At 41.5% G+C, this 17104-nt stretch overlaps 1 protein-coding gene and 1 pseudogene across 12 annotated transcripts in view; one reads left to right on the top strand and one right to left on the bottom strand.

Annotated features, from left to right (window-relative positions):
* UBR4 (ubiquitin protein ligase E3 component n-recognin 4) overlaps positions 1-17104 on the bottom strand; it is a 128723-nt gene that overhangs the window by 39261 nt on the left and 72358 nt on the right. For all 11 annotated transcript variants that reach the window (XM_081308072.1, XM_081308071.1, XM_081308074.1 and 8 more), the window contains 13 exons: positions 12971-13067; positions 11973-12080; positions 11407-11523; positions 10243-10452; positions 8820-8969; positions 6830-7057; positions 6112-6190; positions 5472-5717; positions 4627-4795; positions 3990-4134; positions 3166-3251; positions 1803-1890; positions 1349-1542 (listed from right to left, as the gene is read on the bottom strand). In XM_081308072.1, coding sequence (XP_081164198.1) covers positions 1349-1542; positions 1803-1890; positions 3166-3251; positions 3990-4134; positions 4627-4795; positions 5472-5717; positions 6112-6190; positions 6830-7057; positions 8820-8969; positions 10243-10452; positions 11407-11523; positions 11973-12080; positions 12971-13067 — 1917 coding nt within the window. The remainder of the gene's footprint in view (positions 1-1348; positions 1543-1802; positions 1891-3165; positions 3252-3989; positions 4135-4626; positions 4796-5471; positions 5718-6111; positions 6191-6829; positions 7058-8819; positions 8970-10242; positions 10453-11406; positions 11524-11972; positions 12081-12970; positions 13068-17104) is intronic.
* Positions 14990-16136, top strand: LOC308656815 (activator of 90 kDa heat shock protein ATPase homolog 1-like; annotated as a pseudogene). Its single transcript has one exon. The product of its transcript is annotated as an activator of 90 kDa heat shock protein ATPase homolog 1-like (transcript).

Here is a 17104-nt window from a genome sequence, read left to right as displayed (position 1 = left end):
TTCCAAGGGGCACAATGGTGACTGCCACCAAGTTCCCATCACAATGACTACCTTGGAAGGATACAGCTAGGCTACTTGAGAGCAGAGGCATATACCAGGATCTGGTTAGGGTCAAAACCAAGTGCTAAACCAAGTCATAAAGAGAACAAACAGGCTTGTAGTAGTTTAGGGATGATTACAATAATATGATTAGAGTTACACTTTACTGAGTACTTACCACGTTAGGCAATGTTCCCAGCACTTTATACATATTAAGTCATTTAACCCTTAAAGACCTTGAAAGTGAGAACTTGTGTTCATTTTATACTTGTGCAAATCAAAGTTTAAGTCAGTCCTCCAAAGTCACACAGCTGGGAACCAAAGCACATAATCTACCAGTAGCTGTGCTGACTCAATACAACAGAAAACCAAATCGACAGTCTCTGCAGGTGCTACCAAAATGGGCAGCAGCTGGTTTCAGGTTTCCAATGTTAACACTGCTTCTCAAAGGAAGAACAGAAAACATCCTTCACACAGAGCTCCTGGCCATGTGTTGATGGGGTGCACTCACATTATTCTGCCTTTTGGAATAATAGTTAACAATTCCATTCTCCAGCACTACAAGTCTTTTCTTTCTTGTACCAGGAATCCAACCCAGAGACCGTTCCAGCACCCTCACCACCCGCTTTTTTCATTTTGAAACAGTGTCTTGCTAAGCTGCTGAAGTTGCCCTTGAAAGCATCAAAAGTCTTAATATGCAAATAGCAGCTACCTATGTTCTCTAATAGCAAGGAGTGAGACTTCAACAGGCAGAACTCTTTCTTTGTGACAGTAGACATAATAACAGCCTCAATCCTCTTTGGGCCCACATGACACATGCTCTGATCCAGATGCTGGGGCCCAGGGGTTACAAAGATTCAGAGTGGGGAGATATGGAGGATAGGCACTATGCAGAAATGAAAATACACTCTAGAGAAGATTCTTGAGAAACATTTCATGCTCTATGTGGAAAAGTATAGCTATCTTAATCTAAGAAGTGGCAATGTAGACGGTTTCCCATAAGACTAGAATCACTCTAATTGAAATGGACGTGAGATGCTGGGAGCCCTTGTTGACTTGCCTCTGGAGGAAGTCTGCTGAGGAACTTTCACAGGCCTCTAGGTTGTCACTGAATTAATTTAACAATAATCTATCAATATCTTCAAGAACTAATATTTCACTTTTGTCCCTCAGTCACCAGTGACTCAGCCATAAAGCCATAATGGTTCCTAGGGATGTGCTACTTTGTGTCCTTCCAGGAACCAAAGCCAACAACTGGTATTAAGCCTTACAAACCTGCTACCCCACCCCAAGCCTGCAAATCCCATACTTGTTTTTCAACTCCACGATGGCCTGCACAGTTCGGTTGTTATAATACAGGTTGATGGTCCGCACCATCTTGGTCCTCTTCAGGTCCCCAATTTTCACTGTCACTTTGCTAATGGTGTGACTGCCGATGAGCTTCACAACCTGCTGAGTGGTGGTATACCGCGTGTCCACTTTAATAGAAGACAGCTTGATATACTAGATACAAGGGTACACAAAAACACAGAATTAGTTCAAGGGCTAATAAGCTCCTCCTGCCTTCAACATTCATCAGCATAATCCATTCTTCACCCATGGATGAAGCTGCTACTCAGAGTAACAAATGTGGCAGGCAAGAATCTATACTGTGGGTAAACAGACACTAGAGAAGGAACTTCTATACAATAACAACCAATCTCTGGAACCAAGAAACCCACCCCACTGCCACCCAGGAATAGCATGCTAACAATGTCACTTACACAAAATGGCACTTCTGGATTGTTACACACCAGGCAGGGATCACTCTCCAGGTAGTAGCCATCGAACTCCACCAAGCCAGACAAGGTGCTAAGGAAGAAACCATTTCAGCATAAGGAAAGTTCATTTTAGGAAACACTGAGCTTCACAAAGAAGCACAACAAAGCCACTATCAGCCATCCCAGAGTGAAAAAATAAGGAAAGTGAGAAAATCCCAGCAGGGTTTAGAAGCTATAGGAAAAAAATTCAACCAATTGACCTTAGATACTTTCTGTTTCTCAGTTGACATTCAGTGGAATCTCAAAATGCACTAAAACTTGCCTCAAAGAAAAGACATAATTAAATTTACCTAAATAAATAAATAAAAGAATTAAGTCATTGAATTCTATGTTTCAAATAGGTAGGGCTGGGATTGTGGCTCAGTGGTAAAGCACTTGCCTAGCATGTGTAGGGCACTGGGTTCGATCCTCAGCACCACATTAAAAAAATAAAGTTATATATATTTTTTAAAAGACTAGAAAGAATCAAACTATTTAATAAAATAGGAAAATTTTGTGGTAAATAAATTATACCTCAAAAAAGTTGTTTAAAGAAAAAAGTTAGCTGGGTACAGTGGCGCATGCCTGCAATCCCAGCAGTTTAGGAGGCTGAGATAGGAGAATCACAAGTTCAAAGCCAGCTTCAGCAACTTCAAGGCACTAAGCAATTCAGTGAGACCCTGTCTCTAAATAAAAAACAAAATAGGGCTAGGGATGTGGCTCAGGGGTTGAGTACCCCTGAGTTCAATCCCTAGTACCAAAAAAAAAAAAAAAAAAAGGAAGAAAAAAGTCACTTTGAAGCCAGGGAAATAATAATCCATCAATTTAAGCAATGTCCTTTTTAAAAAGTCTTTGAATCCCAGTAACTTGGGAGACTAAGGCAGGAGGATCTCAAGTTCAAGGCCAGCCACAGCAATTAGTGAGACCTTGACTCAAAATAAAAAATAAAAAGGGGTGAGGTATAGCTTGGTGGTAAAGTGCACCTGGGTTCAATCCCCAGGACTAAAGAGATTAAATTTTTTTTCTCTTTTATCTTATTTAGATTAAGCCCTTGAAACCAGAGACCTTCTGATATTACTCCTTACCACCATGTGAATTCAGAGATTACACTCTGAGTATCTTACAGGGCCAAAGGCCTGAGCACATGGGGAGAGTATCAGACTTTATCAACTAGGTGGGTTTACTGTTCCACATAAAAAAGTAAATAAAGTTATATAAACCCCTGAGGAGTTTCTCAATTTATATGTAAGAGTCTATCAACAGGCACATAGCTATTCAAAATGTAACTGTGCTTCAAACAGACAGGAAAAAAAACAAAAAAGCTCACTTGTAAATGTTGGAGTTAGGGTGGTTTGTAAGAATATGGTTTTGAGTCCGCAGGATCTCCACAGCCTTCTGTGAATATTCCTTCAACTAAAACGGGATCCAGTGAAGAAACACAGTTAAAAGTCAAGTTTTACTGAAAATAATTTTTTTTTTTTTTTGGTTTTTGGTTTTCTGGCCAAAGACAACCCTCCAAGTACCAGACTTCAGTCTCCATTCACAATTATACAAAGTTGGCCCTAATTCCCAACTGTTTAATTTCCTAACACCTCCTTTAGAAGTTCCAAAGATTAAGTGATAGGTCATCCTTCAGACGTTACAGAAAAAATAATTTTTATTCTTCTTTTTAAAAAAATTTTTTTAGTTGTCAATGGATCTTTATTTTTATTTATTTATATGCGGTTCTGAGAACTGAACCCAGTGCCTCATACATGCTAGGCAAGCGCTCTACCACTGAGCCACAACTGCAGCACAGATAATTTTTATTCTTTTGGAAAGTCATGAAATGGTTATCAAATTGTAGAAACATTTTTAGGCACAAAAATGAGCTACCTGCACCAGGAGGCCATTCTCTTTCCCAAGCAACTGCACAGGGTTGCATTTCTTCCCTTACTTGACTGACTTCTTTTGGCAGAGTCAAATTCAGATTGTACTTATGTGCTAGTGCATATTTTCTACATGATATACAAACTTATTTAGCACATTTAATTAAAAATACATAACTAAATATCTTCAAAAGAGATTTCACATATGAACCCCCCCTCCAATCTAGTTGGTTATAAAAAAGAAAAATGGCAAATTAGCATCTCTGACCATATTGACTATTACCTTCTTCTCTGTCTGTGGGGTTTTCAAGGAGAAATAACCCAGTAGATCCACAAACTGAGCAGCCTTACGACCATAAGCTGGGAGTTCTGGCCAGATGGACCACATCAGATCTAGAAGGAGCTCCTGCTGAGATTTGCTGGAATTTCTGTAAATAAATGATAGCTCCTGTTACCAGGTGGCACAAAATGCTGAGGCACCTTTATTTATCACCAAGGTCCATGTGTTATTTCTGTAGACATATCTACTTTCTAAAAACTATGGGTTAAGTTGGAATGGATTGGTGGCTCTTTTGACAATCAATCCTAACAAAGGTAGCACCATCACTCAATCTTCAGTAGGTGGTCTATTCTTATCCAACCTTACTCCAAAGCCGGAAACTGAGCTTTGTTTAGCCAACAGAGTCAAGCCTGGTCGTTTTAGGTTTATGAGCAGAAAACAGTCTCTTACCTATAAAATTAGCTTAACAGCTAGAAAGCGATAGCTCAAAGAAGAAATCTTTAATGCTCAAGAGGATTCAGACTGGTGCCAATACTGATTGTGACAATGAATACATGACAAAAAGCCAAGGTAGAACTATGTCATATGCACCCTGGTTCCAGACCCATGCCATTTGCCAAACCACATCTACTGGCCCTACCTGTAGATGTGAAGTGTCAGGCAGTGGGCCTGCCAGCGCACTGAGGAAGAATTAGACTCCAACAGAAAGCAACGCAGAAACTGGATCAGGGTTTCCTTATCGGCAAATTTGTTCAGCTGGTTCACCAGAGCCGTGCACAGCTGGTCCTCCTGACTGCCTGAGCTCTCACCTAGAAGATCAGGGCAGGACTGAGGACTAAAGAAGACAGGAAGAAGTCACCCAGGGGCCTAGGCCTGCACTATCAGAAGGAGAAGAGGGAATTCTTCCTATTTCTAAAAGTTTCAACTAGATGATTATAATTTGCAAAACAATTTTCAGTTTACTGGGGGACAGAAGGGATGGCCTGAATTGAGACTCAAAATAATGCAATGTAAACCACTTCCTTTGCTACCAATTGCTGATAACCTGTGTCAGGTCTCCAAGGATCAAGAAAAGCAGCAAGACTTAAGGGAAGGGGTCAGCCAAAAGAGCTGACCTCCACAGAGAATCCACAGCAGATTAAGCAGGATTTCACTTAACTCCGACAATCACGTCACAGGGTAGGTATTGTTACTTATTATTTCACAGAAGCGGGGGGGGGGGGGGGGGGAGCTTGGCCTACTAAAAATGTTCGATGCACTTTGGCACTTTGACCTTTCCCATTAGTCACTTGGTATAGGAAGGCTTACCTTCACCATAACTGAAAATGAGATAAAAAAAAAAAAAAAAAAACAACAACAACAGATGCTAGAGAGCATTTCAGAAAACCTGAATGAAGGACTTTTCAGAATTTCAGAACAAAGTACGTGGTCCAAAAGGGAATTAAACACTTTACCCCAATAACCAAGATCAGAAGTGACTCTTACCATCTTTCTCTTTCTCTTTTTCTTCTTTCTTGCTCTTTTTAGTGGAAGACTTGGACTGTGTCGTGGCTTGTCCAGAACTGGAGGCCACGGGGGCCGAGGAAGAAGCGGTACTAGAAGACCCGGTGGAGGCTGCTAGGGCAGCGAGCACTTTGCTGCCACAGAGAGCACAGGAGAGCAACTGCAGTAGCACCGGGGACACCCCCTCATCCACCAGGAAACTCACTTGGAGGAGGAAGTACAGGACAGCTGTAAGCAGAGGGGTGGTGGTCAGACACACAAGAATGGGAAGACTGTGCCACACAGCCATAGCTGCCCTTCTCCCACCAGCTTTCTTCTCTGAGAAGACAACTGGACCCAGCCTCCACTCTTTTGAACAGAGGTTTCTCCAAACTTCTCTACTCCTCTTTAGCTTCACTGCCACAATCTCAGATACTCCTACTCTGTGCTTCCACAGCACCCCAAATCTTGACAATCAGTCCTTATCACTCTTAAGTTTTTACTTTCTTTTTTGCTAGGCAGTTTTGTCTCTATATCTTCTTACAGCTCCAGCATCCAGTTCAGTGCTTATTAGCACAAAGCAGTCTCAATAGACAGTTCTTGAAGGAATGAACTATCAACCACAAAAAGCAGCTTTGCTTACAGTCGTCTTTGATGCAGAATTTCTGCCAATTGATGGTTCGCTGGGCGGCAATTTCAGCACAGGCTTTTAGGTGCTCCATCTGAAACGGAAACCAATCACAGGTAATGAGCAGCTCCACCAACAGCCCAAATAAGCCCACACCTGCTGTCTTTAGTGACTGTCACCTAGCTTGAGACTGCAAAGTGACAATGGTCTTTTGTGTAGGGTTGCTAGTGAACCTGGGAGCAGAGCCCACAACAACTGCAATAGTAGGAGGCTCCCTCTGTTCTGTTTCCCACCACACGGAGCGGGGCTTTGTTTTCAGGGAACCTTCAGGCTACTCATAAGGCAACAGCAAGGTAGGCCACGCTCTGAGAAACTATAATCCAGTTCACCATTTTTCTTGCTACAAACACAAAACACTAGATGAGCAAGCTAGGAGTTACTAAGATTGAAGCTATTCTTTCTAGATGCTCAAAAGCAAAAGGTTCCATTTAGTCCCCTAAGTCCAAACAGTTTCTTTTCAGGCAGTAATACATCATATACCTTAACCCTCCATCACTTTACAGACCCTGAAGCCAACTACACAAGATACAGCATGCATTCAGGTGTTACAATCTACATGGAGCAACTCTAGCCAGGCTTAAACTCTAAATGTTTAAAAGCCCTCTACTGATCTATCCAATTACCTACTAGTCTCATCACACACCCTTACCCTACAATTTCCCAGCCCTCGTACCAGACTGATGAGCGTGTCATACTGCAAGGCGGAGCCTGAGCTGGCTGTAACCACACTTGCCCGGAGGAATATCCCCTGCTCCTCTAGCAGCTTCTTGATCCCACGCACATGGGAGTCTAGAGTGTGCAAATCCCGGAGTTGGCGATATTTCTCTTTTGATCCACAGATGAAGAGCAGAAGTTTGCGGACTTGGCGGCGCACAAATGGAGTCTGCTGGATCATTAGATACTTGAGGGGATAAACATGACAGGGTCAGTATCTCTGGGACTGTATCTGTACAATCTTGACTCTAAAACCCTGAATATTAATGAACTGCAATTAAAAAATGGTAAGCAATCCAAGCCAAGGCACAGCTGTCCAATCCACAACCCAATCCACAGGGACTGGTTCCAGGAACCCCCCCCACCCCAATACCCAAGCCTACAGATAGATGCTCAAGTAAAATATATAGTATTTTTATAGAACCTATGCACATCCTCCATGTATTGTAATTGTTACTTATTACATCCAATACAATGTAAATGTTTTATTTCTGCCAATTGATGGTTATATTGAATATGAATAGATGTTATATTGTATTATTTATAATGACAAGAAAAAATCCATAAATGTTCAGTACAGACACAATTTTTTTAAATGGATATTTTTGATGGGGCACAGTGGCACATGCCTATAATCTCAGTGCCTCAGGAGGCTGAGGCAGGAAGATTCAGAGTTCAAAGCCAGCCTCAGCAACTTAGGAAGGTCCTAAGCAACTTAGCAAGACCCTGTCTCAAAATAAAAAATAAAAGGGGAAGGGGATGGGGCTCTGTGGTTAAGCACCCCTGGGTTTAATACCTGGTATCAAAACAAAACAAAACAAAACAAAATAAACATGTATTTTTGGTCCAGCTGGTTAAATGTATAGATACGTGGATACCAAGGGCTAACTGTATTTCCTTTCAGCCACGTCAGCCTCTGATGAACTTAAGTATCCCTCAAAGGGACCAGGAGAAAGAAAAGCACAGAAAGAAATAATTTAAAAGGAAAAAAAAAGAATCACAATAAATTTTTCTCTTCCTTCCTCAAGTACTTGAGATATTTTGCACGGAAGCTGGCAGTTTCACGCTGCCCATAAATACCTAGAAGGAAAAAAGCATTTTGAATCACTTTTCCAGGTAAAAGAGCTAGGAAAAAGGCTGAGGTGGTGCAGCTACACAACTCAAAATGGCGTCTGAGGTTCTTCTTCCCAGAGTTGATATCAGGTTTGCCATCTGGTTAAGCTTCCATCTCTGTACTTCAACCCCACCCACCTTACTCCACTGTGGTGGCCAGGTCGGAATCACATCACCTGTGCTGCCCCTTTGCCAGTCAGCTCCCTCCAAGGTTCTACCAATGGGAGCACTGGAGGGAAAGGCGGCAAGGGGCTAACTCCTCTGCAGTCCTACCGACAGCCTCACACAGGATGACTGCCAGCTCTAAACAGCAGCTTCTTTAAGTGCTCCCTGAATCTTCACGTCACATCCCCTCAGAGCTCAGAGGGTACCAGCAGCAGTACCCACTCCTCAAAGAGCTGCTGCTCAGATCTATGGGCTTCTCTTCTTCATTCCAGGGCTGCTGGTAGCTATCCGTATTACCACAGTGTCCCATTTATGTCTTTTTTGGTTCTCACATAGGCATTTAACCAAGACCCTACACTGAAATCTCTAAAGATAACTAGAGTGCTTCTTGTTTCTCTGACAGAGCCTGAATGAGTGAAGCTACTCATCACCGTCCATGTGAGGGAAGTTAAACATATACAATCAAAAACTAGTGCTGATGGCTTGCTGGGATACGCAGCTTCCACAGTCTGGCTAAATGGCAGGTTCCAGAGGGGCCAGATCATGACCTAAATGAATGGGAAGCTCCACTAGAAAAACACTGGGTGAGGGTTAGGAAGAAAACAGGCCAACAAGGTGACAGCAGGTGTGTCTGCTTCTAGACTGGCACGCTGCACGGGACCTTTACTCACCTCCGAGAGAAAGTAGAACCACGAGTGATCAAAGACAGGAGGTGGGATTCGAGAATTGGTGTCAGCAATCTTTTTGATTTGGTACGGAAGCCTTAGTACCATCTCTGTGAGAAGTTGAGTATAGGCCTCAAACACGTCAGCAGCATGGCCCTAGGAGAACATGAACATGAGAACCAGTGCTTGCCACTCTTCCATGGCCACGATCAGGAAAGGGCTAGGTATTGCTCACTAGGCATTCTACATGCTGGTTGGTAAAGGGCACTTTTCAAAGCTACAACCATTATTGATAGACAAGTTAGTTCACAAACTCAGAAAGCCCTAGGACAACTTTAATACAAAGTTACAGTGGCGACACCTCAAAGCTCTTCAATGGCCTGGCATTTCCTTCTGTGAATTGAGACACTGCATCAAGTATATTCAGCTTACACAAAAGTTAGAGCTAGATTGGCAAAATTTTGAAAAAAAAAAAAAAAAAAGGAGCAGTTAAAGTTTTTTTCTCTCTCTACAAGAGATGTATCACATTCCCTAGAACCAAAACTTTCTATTATAACATCAAATACTTCAATAAACCAAGCAGGCCAGAATCACTCAGTCAAGCTTCCTGGGTTCGTATCACACAAACAGGCAGAAGTACTGAGAGATTTGAGGATGACAGGAATAATAGCTATCTTACAAACTGTGCAGTCCCAAAGGAAGATCTTACAGAAGTCTGGGAGTACAATATGTCCCATATTCAATCCCCAGTTTCTTACTGGCTCTATACTACGCACTGGAGATAAAACCTGATAGCAGAAAAGTTTTCCAAGGATCCAATGCTTAAGGTGGATGCTGAAGTAGGACTAGGAATTCGCTAAATGGAAGAAGAAATGATCACAGGAAAAGAATTTCAGAAGGCACAACACGCACAAAATCAACATGCCACATTTAGGGAAACACAAAGCCTGGCAGGGCTGCCTGCAGGGTGTGCTGTAGATGATAAAGCTAGAGAATTAAGGAGGTGGCTGGATCCACAATGGACTTTTTGACCTAGGTTAGAACACCCGGTGGGAACTCTTCTTGGACTCTTCCATCAGAAAGCCCATGGTAACTAGCATGTTCAAGAGCTTCTTGTGACAGGACAGCAGAAGGCCATCTGACATATACCAGGACATGACCCACAGAAGTTGGCACTACCTTGTACATGTCTCATCTTTTTCTAAGGAGCTTCATGTGGAATGAGATGACTGATTTCATTTAGTTCCTCTGATTCCTACAGGCAGGAATCAGAATGCCAGGAGTGAGGAAGCAGTCATTTATTAAATTCTGCTGAGATTAAACAGCACCAGGGAACCTGGTTCCCTCTTGCAGCAGCTCATTCTAAACTCACTGAGAGTACAAAGCAGAGTGCTTGGGAGGAGAGCTAGGAGTGCTCCTTGGACCTCACCTTCACATACTGGCGGAGAAAGAATGGGCTCATATCTGGTGGGGAGGAAGTCGTATGTGGTTTCAGCAACTGGCTAGTAGCCACGGGCTCCTCATCATTCTGTTGGCTCTTCCAATACTCCAGCAGTGACTTGAGCACATGCAGGCAATAGTCCACAGCCCCTGAGCTCAGCAGGGCTGCTGCTGTGGCACTGGAGATGAGGGAAGATGACTGGAAGGGAGAAAATACACATAGAGAAAGCAAGAATGTCTTGTAAAAACTGTATAAACCAACTGAGTGCTAAGGGGTAGGAAATGCACTCTCAGCAGTCTTAAAATCAGCTGCTAAGGAAGTGAGCTCATTAGTCTCTTGCAGTAAAAGTGTCCCAACCAGCTCAAAGATTTCCCCCAACTCTTTGGAACAACCACACATAAGAGAAAATGAATACAGGTGCTCAGCCTATCCTCTCTACACACATGTGCCAGAGGCCAGGGAGGTGAGGACTAGAATAACCATTCCTCTTGGAGTAAGAGGAAACAACCTCCTGGTTTTCTTTTTCCTTGGGCAACAAGGAAAGAGAGAACTTTCCATACAAGTTCTTATCACAGCAACCTCACCCTCCCAGTAGGGGTGCTTCCATAGAGCCAGTTTCCAAAGAAGACCGGGGTGAGTGATCACATGCATAAAAAAGTAGGAGGAAAGCTACTGTAAATAAGACCATTAGGAGAGCCTTGCAAATCCCAGCAAACCCCACAGCCCATAAGCTCATTAAGATTGGATGCAGTTCAGCCTCAATTTCTACCTTCTCCGCTTTGTGCTAATCTCCTTTCACCACACACACTTCGCTTTCTTTCTGCTTTATTACCATACCTTATAGCAACAGACACTAGGGGAATCCTCTTAGCCACTCTGTGCCTTGCAGAACAGGCCCTTGCTTTTCAATAATAGAACTTCCAAACCCTTTAACCCCTCCATTGGAGGAATTGTTGGCAAACACCAGAGCTTGGAAAGGATTCTGAAAAAGGTGGAGGTTCTGTTCTTGAAGAGGTAATAGCTTAGACTCTTACTCCCCTCAGGTAACAATAACCTTATTCTAAAAGAGGAGTATCACCTCTGCCCTCAGCATGCACCAACTGGACAATCCTCTTACCTTTCTCCAAATTCATAAGCTAAAAGCAAAAATACCTCACATATAGATGACTTGGATCCGGATTTGGTGCGAGACATGAAGACACTAAGGAGTCGCATCACTACCAGGTGGACTTCATTCAGGGGACTGCGCTCATTCTTCTTGGAGACATCCTGCAGGGAGAAGTAGAAGCCCAGAAGCCTGCACTTACTTACAGCTTGAGGTAGCCTCTGAATAAAAGTCCCTTATCCCATCAGCCCTAGTCTTTCTTGGGTGGAATCACAGAAAAACCAAGTTCCAGGGTCCCTGAGGGATCAAAAGCCTGCTACACTCAGAAAGCTACAGTAAGACACAAATACCTAATTAGATGTTTTCATCTCAATGAGCTACAAAAGGTTCATGAGGGTGGGAACTTTGTCTGGTTCATCATTTGTGCTCAATACACTAAAGTATGCCTGGGCTAGTATAAGCCCTGAACCCACAGAGTCAATCAATAGAATGGGAGCTGTCAGTGAATGGTCACCCTCAGAAGCCAAGTGAAGCTCCTCCAGAGGAATGAGAACCAGAGTAAGGATCTTAGTCAATTTCTGCTTCTTACTTGGTATGCTGCTCCAATTTTTACCTTTTTATCCATGCCTAGTTCAGCAATAAGCTGAGAGAGTAGGTTGTCCAGGGCACCCTTGTCTTTCTCATCTTCTCCATCCAGATCCGTAGTGAGCATTAGAATGACCTAGAAAGCAAAGAGAAAGAAAACATGAGGGCTGGGGATGTGGCTCAAGCGGTAGCGCGCTCGTCTGGCATGCATGCGGCCCGGGTTCGATCCTCAGCACCACATACCAACAAAGATGTTGTGTCTGCTGAAAACTAAAAAATAAATATTAAAATTCTCTCTCTCTCTCTCTTTAAAAAAGAAAACATGAAAGCCAATTTCCTAAGGAACAGTTACTCTAAATATAGGCATCTCTAAAGAAATCCTAATCCTACTTCCTGTTGACCATAACTGTAATGCACTGAAGCATTTCCACATTCCAAGTTTTCTAAAGTTTAAGTATCCAGAATCGTTAAGAATCATATTTTTGGGGCTGGGGCTGGGGTTCAGTGGTAGAGCACTTGCCTGGCACGTGTAAGGCACTGGGTTCAATCCTCAGCACCACATAAAAATAAATAAATAAAATAAAGGTATTGTGTCCATCTACAACTTAAAAAAAAAAAATTAAAGGTTTTGTAAAATGTGAACAAATTAATTGACTAACCTATATTATATCCATCCAAAGATGATTAAAATAAGGCAGTGTGCTGAGCTAAGAACTGTAGAACAATTTGCCTCCAAGGAAGATAGCTAGTGGAAAAATAGAAACCAGACCACATTTTAATACTTAGAGACAACAGACTAAGAGTCTCAAGAGTAAGCCTCTGCTCCTGGCTCAGTCCAAAACTAGAGTGATGACCTTGGGCATTTTAAAACGATTCTCTAACCCTTAGCCTTCTCATCTAAAAATGAAGGGCTGTGGCTTGTTCTCCATCCTCTGTCACCTGTGGCTTTTGGTCCTCTGGAAGACATGTTCTCTGTTTAGGACATTTCCACTGTAATGTAGTAGACCCAGGAGAAGCAAGGGATACCTGCATGTACGGGATGGCCCGGACACCTCCAACATTCCGTAGCTGGGGCAAGGTCTGCAATAATCTCTCCAACAGCATTAGACGTACCATGTGCAGCCTAAAAGAACAAGAAAAATACAAGAAACATGAGTTAGCACACAAGAGCACCAGCTGAGGATAGTTCTTTCCTCCTGCCACCAAACAAAAGAAGGAGCATTAAAAAGATGTTAAGAAATAGGAGCTGGGGTGTGGCTTAGCGGTAGAGCACTAGCCTAGCGCTTGCAAGGCCCTTGGTTTGATCCACAGCACCACATAAAAATAAAAAAATAAAACGAGGGTATTGTATCCAACTACAACTAAAAAATATTTTTAAAAAAAGAAAGAAAAAAAAAGAAATGTTAAGAAATATACAGCAACATAGGAGGAGAAATCTCACTCTGTTAAAAGGGAGCAAAACTATTCTAATCTACAACTGATGGTTAAAAAATATTTCCCAAGCAAACTATCAGGTTCTAGCCATTCTTAGAACCAAACCTCTGGTGGTACAGTGGCACATTTCTGCAATTCCAGCTACTTACAGGGTTGAGGCAGAAAGACTGTAAGTTTGAGGACAGTCTAAGCAATTTATTTTCAAAATAAAATTTTAAAAGTTTTAAAAGCTATTGATATAACTCAGTGGTAGAATGCTTGCCTAGCATTTCCAAGGGAAGGCCATGGATTCAATTCCCAGTACCAAAACAGCAACAATGAAACAAACAAACAAACAACAAAAAGAACTAAACCTTTAATTATAGGTTTCATGGTTTCCTAACACATGCCTTTAACCTGCCTCCAGGCATTATTTTCTGGAATCTGATTTATAGGCCTGTTGCACCGTAACCTGACCTTTTCTTTTTCATGTTTCCTAAGTCCTTAGGAAGGTCAATAACTGCTTTGTTCTCTCTCACATCTTCCCCATCATTTTCCTAATGTAAAATTTAATGTCAAAACCACTCTCTTACAGACCCAGGAATTTTCTGACATATTTAGTTGGCTTCTACCTACTAGCCTTCTTCATCTATAGATACACAGTTGGCCTTATGTACCAAGTGCCCACCTAGCTAGTATTCTGACTCAAGAAAACCAATATGAAAATTTATCATTTAAGGTCCCACTGACAAGATTGGCAGCCTCACCTAACACATGATCACAGACAGATTAAAAGTATGGTTGCTGAATGAATGGATTCACTTTCATAATTAGTAAACTGTCCCTTCATTTCACCTCAAGGACTATTTGTAAGAAATGTGCATGATTTTCTCATGCATTATATATCCTAACAGGTATCCAGAATATTTTCAAAATCATAAATACTTGAATGAAAGTATTGGATCTTACCTGAACCATAAACGGTTGTTATTCTAAAAAGAACTCAAAGGAATGAGTTAACTGTTCTTCAGAGTACAGTAATATATAACATTCCACACGGGCACCCATGAACAACTTGGGAAGCTATAAGCTGTGAGTAAAATGAGTAAGAACTGCTCAGAGATGGACGAGGTACCAGTGAGGAAATGTAAGACAACAGCAGGAGTTTAATAGTTTCATAGATAAAACAGATTTGGGGATGGAATCATGTCTTCAGATTTGGAAAAGATACATGTGAACACACATGTACAAAGAAAAAAGACAAAATGAGTGGAGTCAGATCTCAACCAAGATCATACCATATTACTGACTTTCCAAACAGATACTATTCTTGAAATTTAACAAGAAAATTAAAACTTGTGCCCCCAAATTGCAATTTTCTTTTCCTGGGTGACTTAAAGTATTTTATTCTTTTAAAAAATTCAGTGACCATTTAATTAACTTACTTATGGGAAAAAAAAAAAGGGAATTAAAAAGCACTATAGACTCCCACCACCAATATGGCTAGGTTACCTAAACTGACTCTCCTAAAACCAACTGAAAAATACTAAAAAGATATTATAACATTTAAAAAAAATGATAAGTCTCGGAAAATTAAGGTGGGAGGGGGTGGGATGGAGAGAAAAGCAAGCCAGGAGGTGCTATGACTGCTTTAGGAGTTTCCAGGTGCTGCCAGGTGGCTAGGACCAAGAGGTCCTGAGGCTGTGGATGTGGCCACTTGGGAGTTTGTGGGGGATGCGGTAGGAAAGCCTATGGCCAAGTGGGGTGAGGGCAATCCATGATGGACCATGGAGGAGCAGGCAGACCCCAGCAACATGAACAACTAGCATTTGACAGAGAGGGATGCTTCTAATTGGTCCACAGAAAAGCTGAAAACACTGTTCCTGGCAGCAAGAATGCAAAACAAGGAAGGCAAGTGTGAGGTGACCGAAGTGAGTAAGCCTGATGGACAGGCATCCATTAACAATCGAAAAGGCAAACTTATCTTCTTTCATGAGTGAAGCATCAAATTAAACTGAACAGGATCTCAAATTTGACGAAAATAGAGTGGATGAAGAGATTAGTGTAAGCCTTAACAAAGATGAGCCTGACACAAATTTCGTGGCCTTAATGAAGGAAGAACAGGTGAAACTTCTAAGAGAAGCAATGGGAATTTACATCAGCACCCTCAAAAAACAGAGTTCATCCAGGGCATGACCTTGCAGACAGTGAATGGAGAGTGAGTAGACCCAACAGGGGAGCCAGCACTGAAAACTGAGGCACACAAGACTAACTCTGCTCCTCAAACAAACCCAGGCCAAACCTGGTGGTGTCAAAATCCCCCGTTTATAAGAGCAACCTTAGAGAGACCTTCTCTGACATCCCCAGAGGAACTCTATATAGAGAGTTAACCACCCAAGGCTGGTTCAGGCCTTTACCCATGAACCCACAATGTCAGAAGCAGACAAAGGTGAGAAGTTTCACATGGAGATGGCAGTGTCTCTGGGGAATTTTCTGATCCAGTTCCTGAAAAACATATTGCGATGAAGGGAGGTTTAACTCTTGGCCAAAGGGGCACTTTGCTACCATCATGTTGACCTTCATTGACAAGAGTGGAGAGACTGAGCTGTGCATGGAAGGCCGAGGCATCCTTGACCCTGAGGAGGAGAGGACACAGCAAGGCTGGCAGCGGTACTACTCTGAAGGCATTGAACAGACCTCTGGCTATGGAGCACATTGTTTTAGGACCAGCAGCAGGGGGCTCCAGCCTGCTGGATACTTCAATCCAGCCCTCTCCTGACTGGGGCTCTTGACTCACAGGATTGCACCATCCCAACTGCTAACTTGGGGTCTGGGTCCCTCCTCTCCACATATACCTTAGTATGTGTATGTTTTCTGTTTGGTGAGGTCACAGAGTAATTTCCCTTTTAAGTGTACATACACTAAATAAACATAACTTCAAAAAAAAGCAAAATAAATGATATCTCAAAAAATTTCAAAGGACTAAAATCATCTAGTATGTCCTCCAACCACACAAAAAAATTAAACTATAAATCAATAACATATAATTAGAAAATTCCCCAAAATATTTAGAAATTTAGTAAATACTTCTTAATATCCCCTGGGCCAAGGACTAAACTACAACAAAATCCAGAAAACAGATTAAACTAAACAGCAATTAAAACATAATATCAAAATATGTGGACTACAGACAAAGCAAGGTTAAGAGGGAATTTTAGAATAAAATATACAGTTTCAAACATGTATTTTGAAAAATTTAAAATTAATAGTTTAAGTTTCCAACTGATGGAGCTAAAAAAAAAAAGAATAGAAAATTAAGCAAAAAAGTCACTAAGTAGAAGAAGGAAATAAGAGAGGAATAAATACAACGCAGACAAACAGAAAAAAAAAAACAGTTCCTTATAAGTTGATAATCACTAGCTAGATGACTGTTATAAAAAGAAAAGATACTATAAACCCTAAAGACATCATAAGGATGATAAAAAATAATTACAAACAACTATATGCCAATAAAATTGGCAACTTAAATAAAATGAATAAATTCCTTATAAAACATAACATGCTAAAATTGATACAAAGAAATAGAAATAATTCTCTATCACTTAAAAAATGAATCTATAATTTAAAATCTTTCCTTAAAACAAGTCTAGATGACTTCATTGGTAAATTTTCCAAGAACTTATAGAAAAATAAATATAGTAATCTTATTACACAAACCCTTCCAAAGAAATGAGAAATGGGGAACAT

The sequence above is a fragment of the Spermophilus citellus genome (genome assembly GCF_964194105.1).
Source record: "Spermophilus citellus genome assembly, chromosome: 9".
Classification (NCBI taxonomy): domain Eukaryota; kingdom Metazoa; phylum Chordata; class Mammalia; order Rodentia; family Sciuridae; genus Spermophilus; species Spermophilus citellus.
Note: the sequence above shows the minus strand (reverse complement) of the source record. Positions and strands in the feature narration are given on the sequence as shown.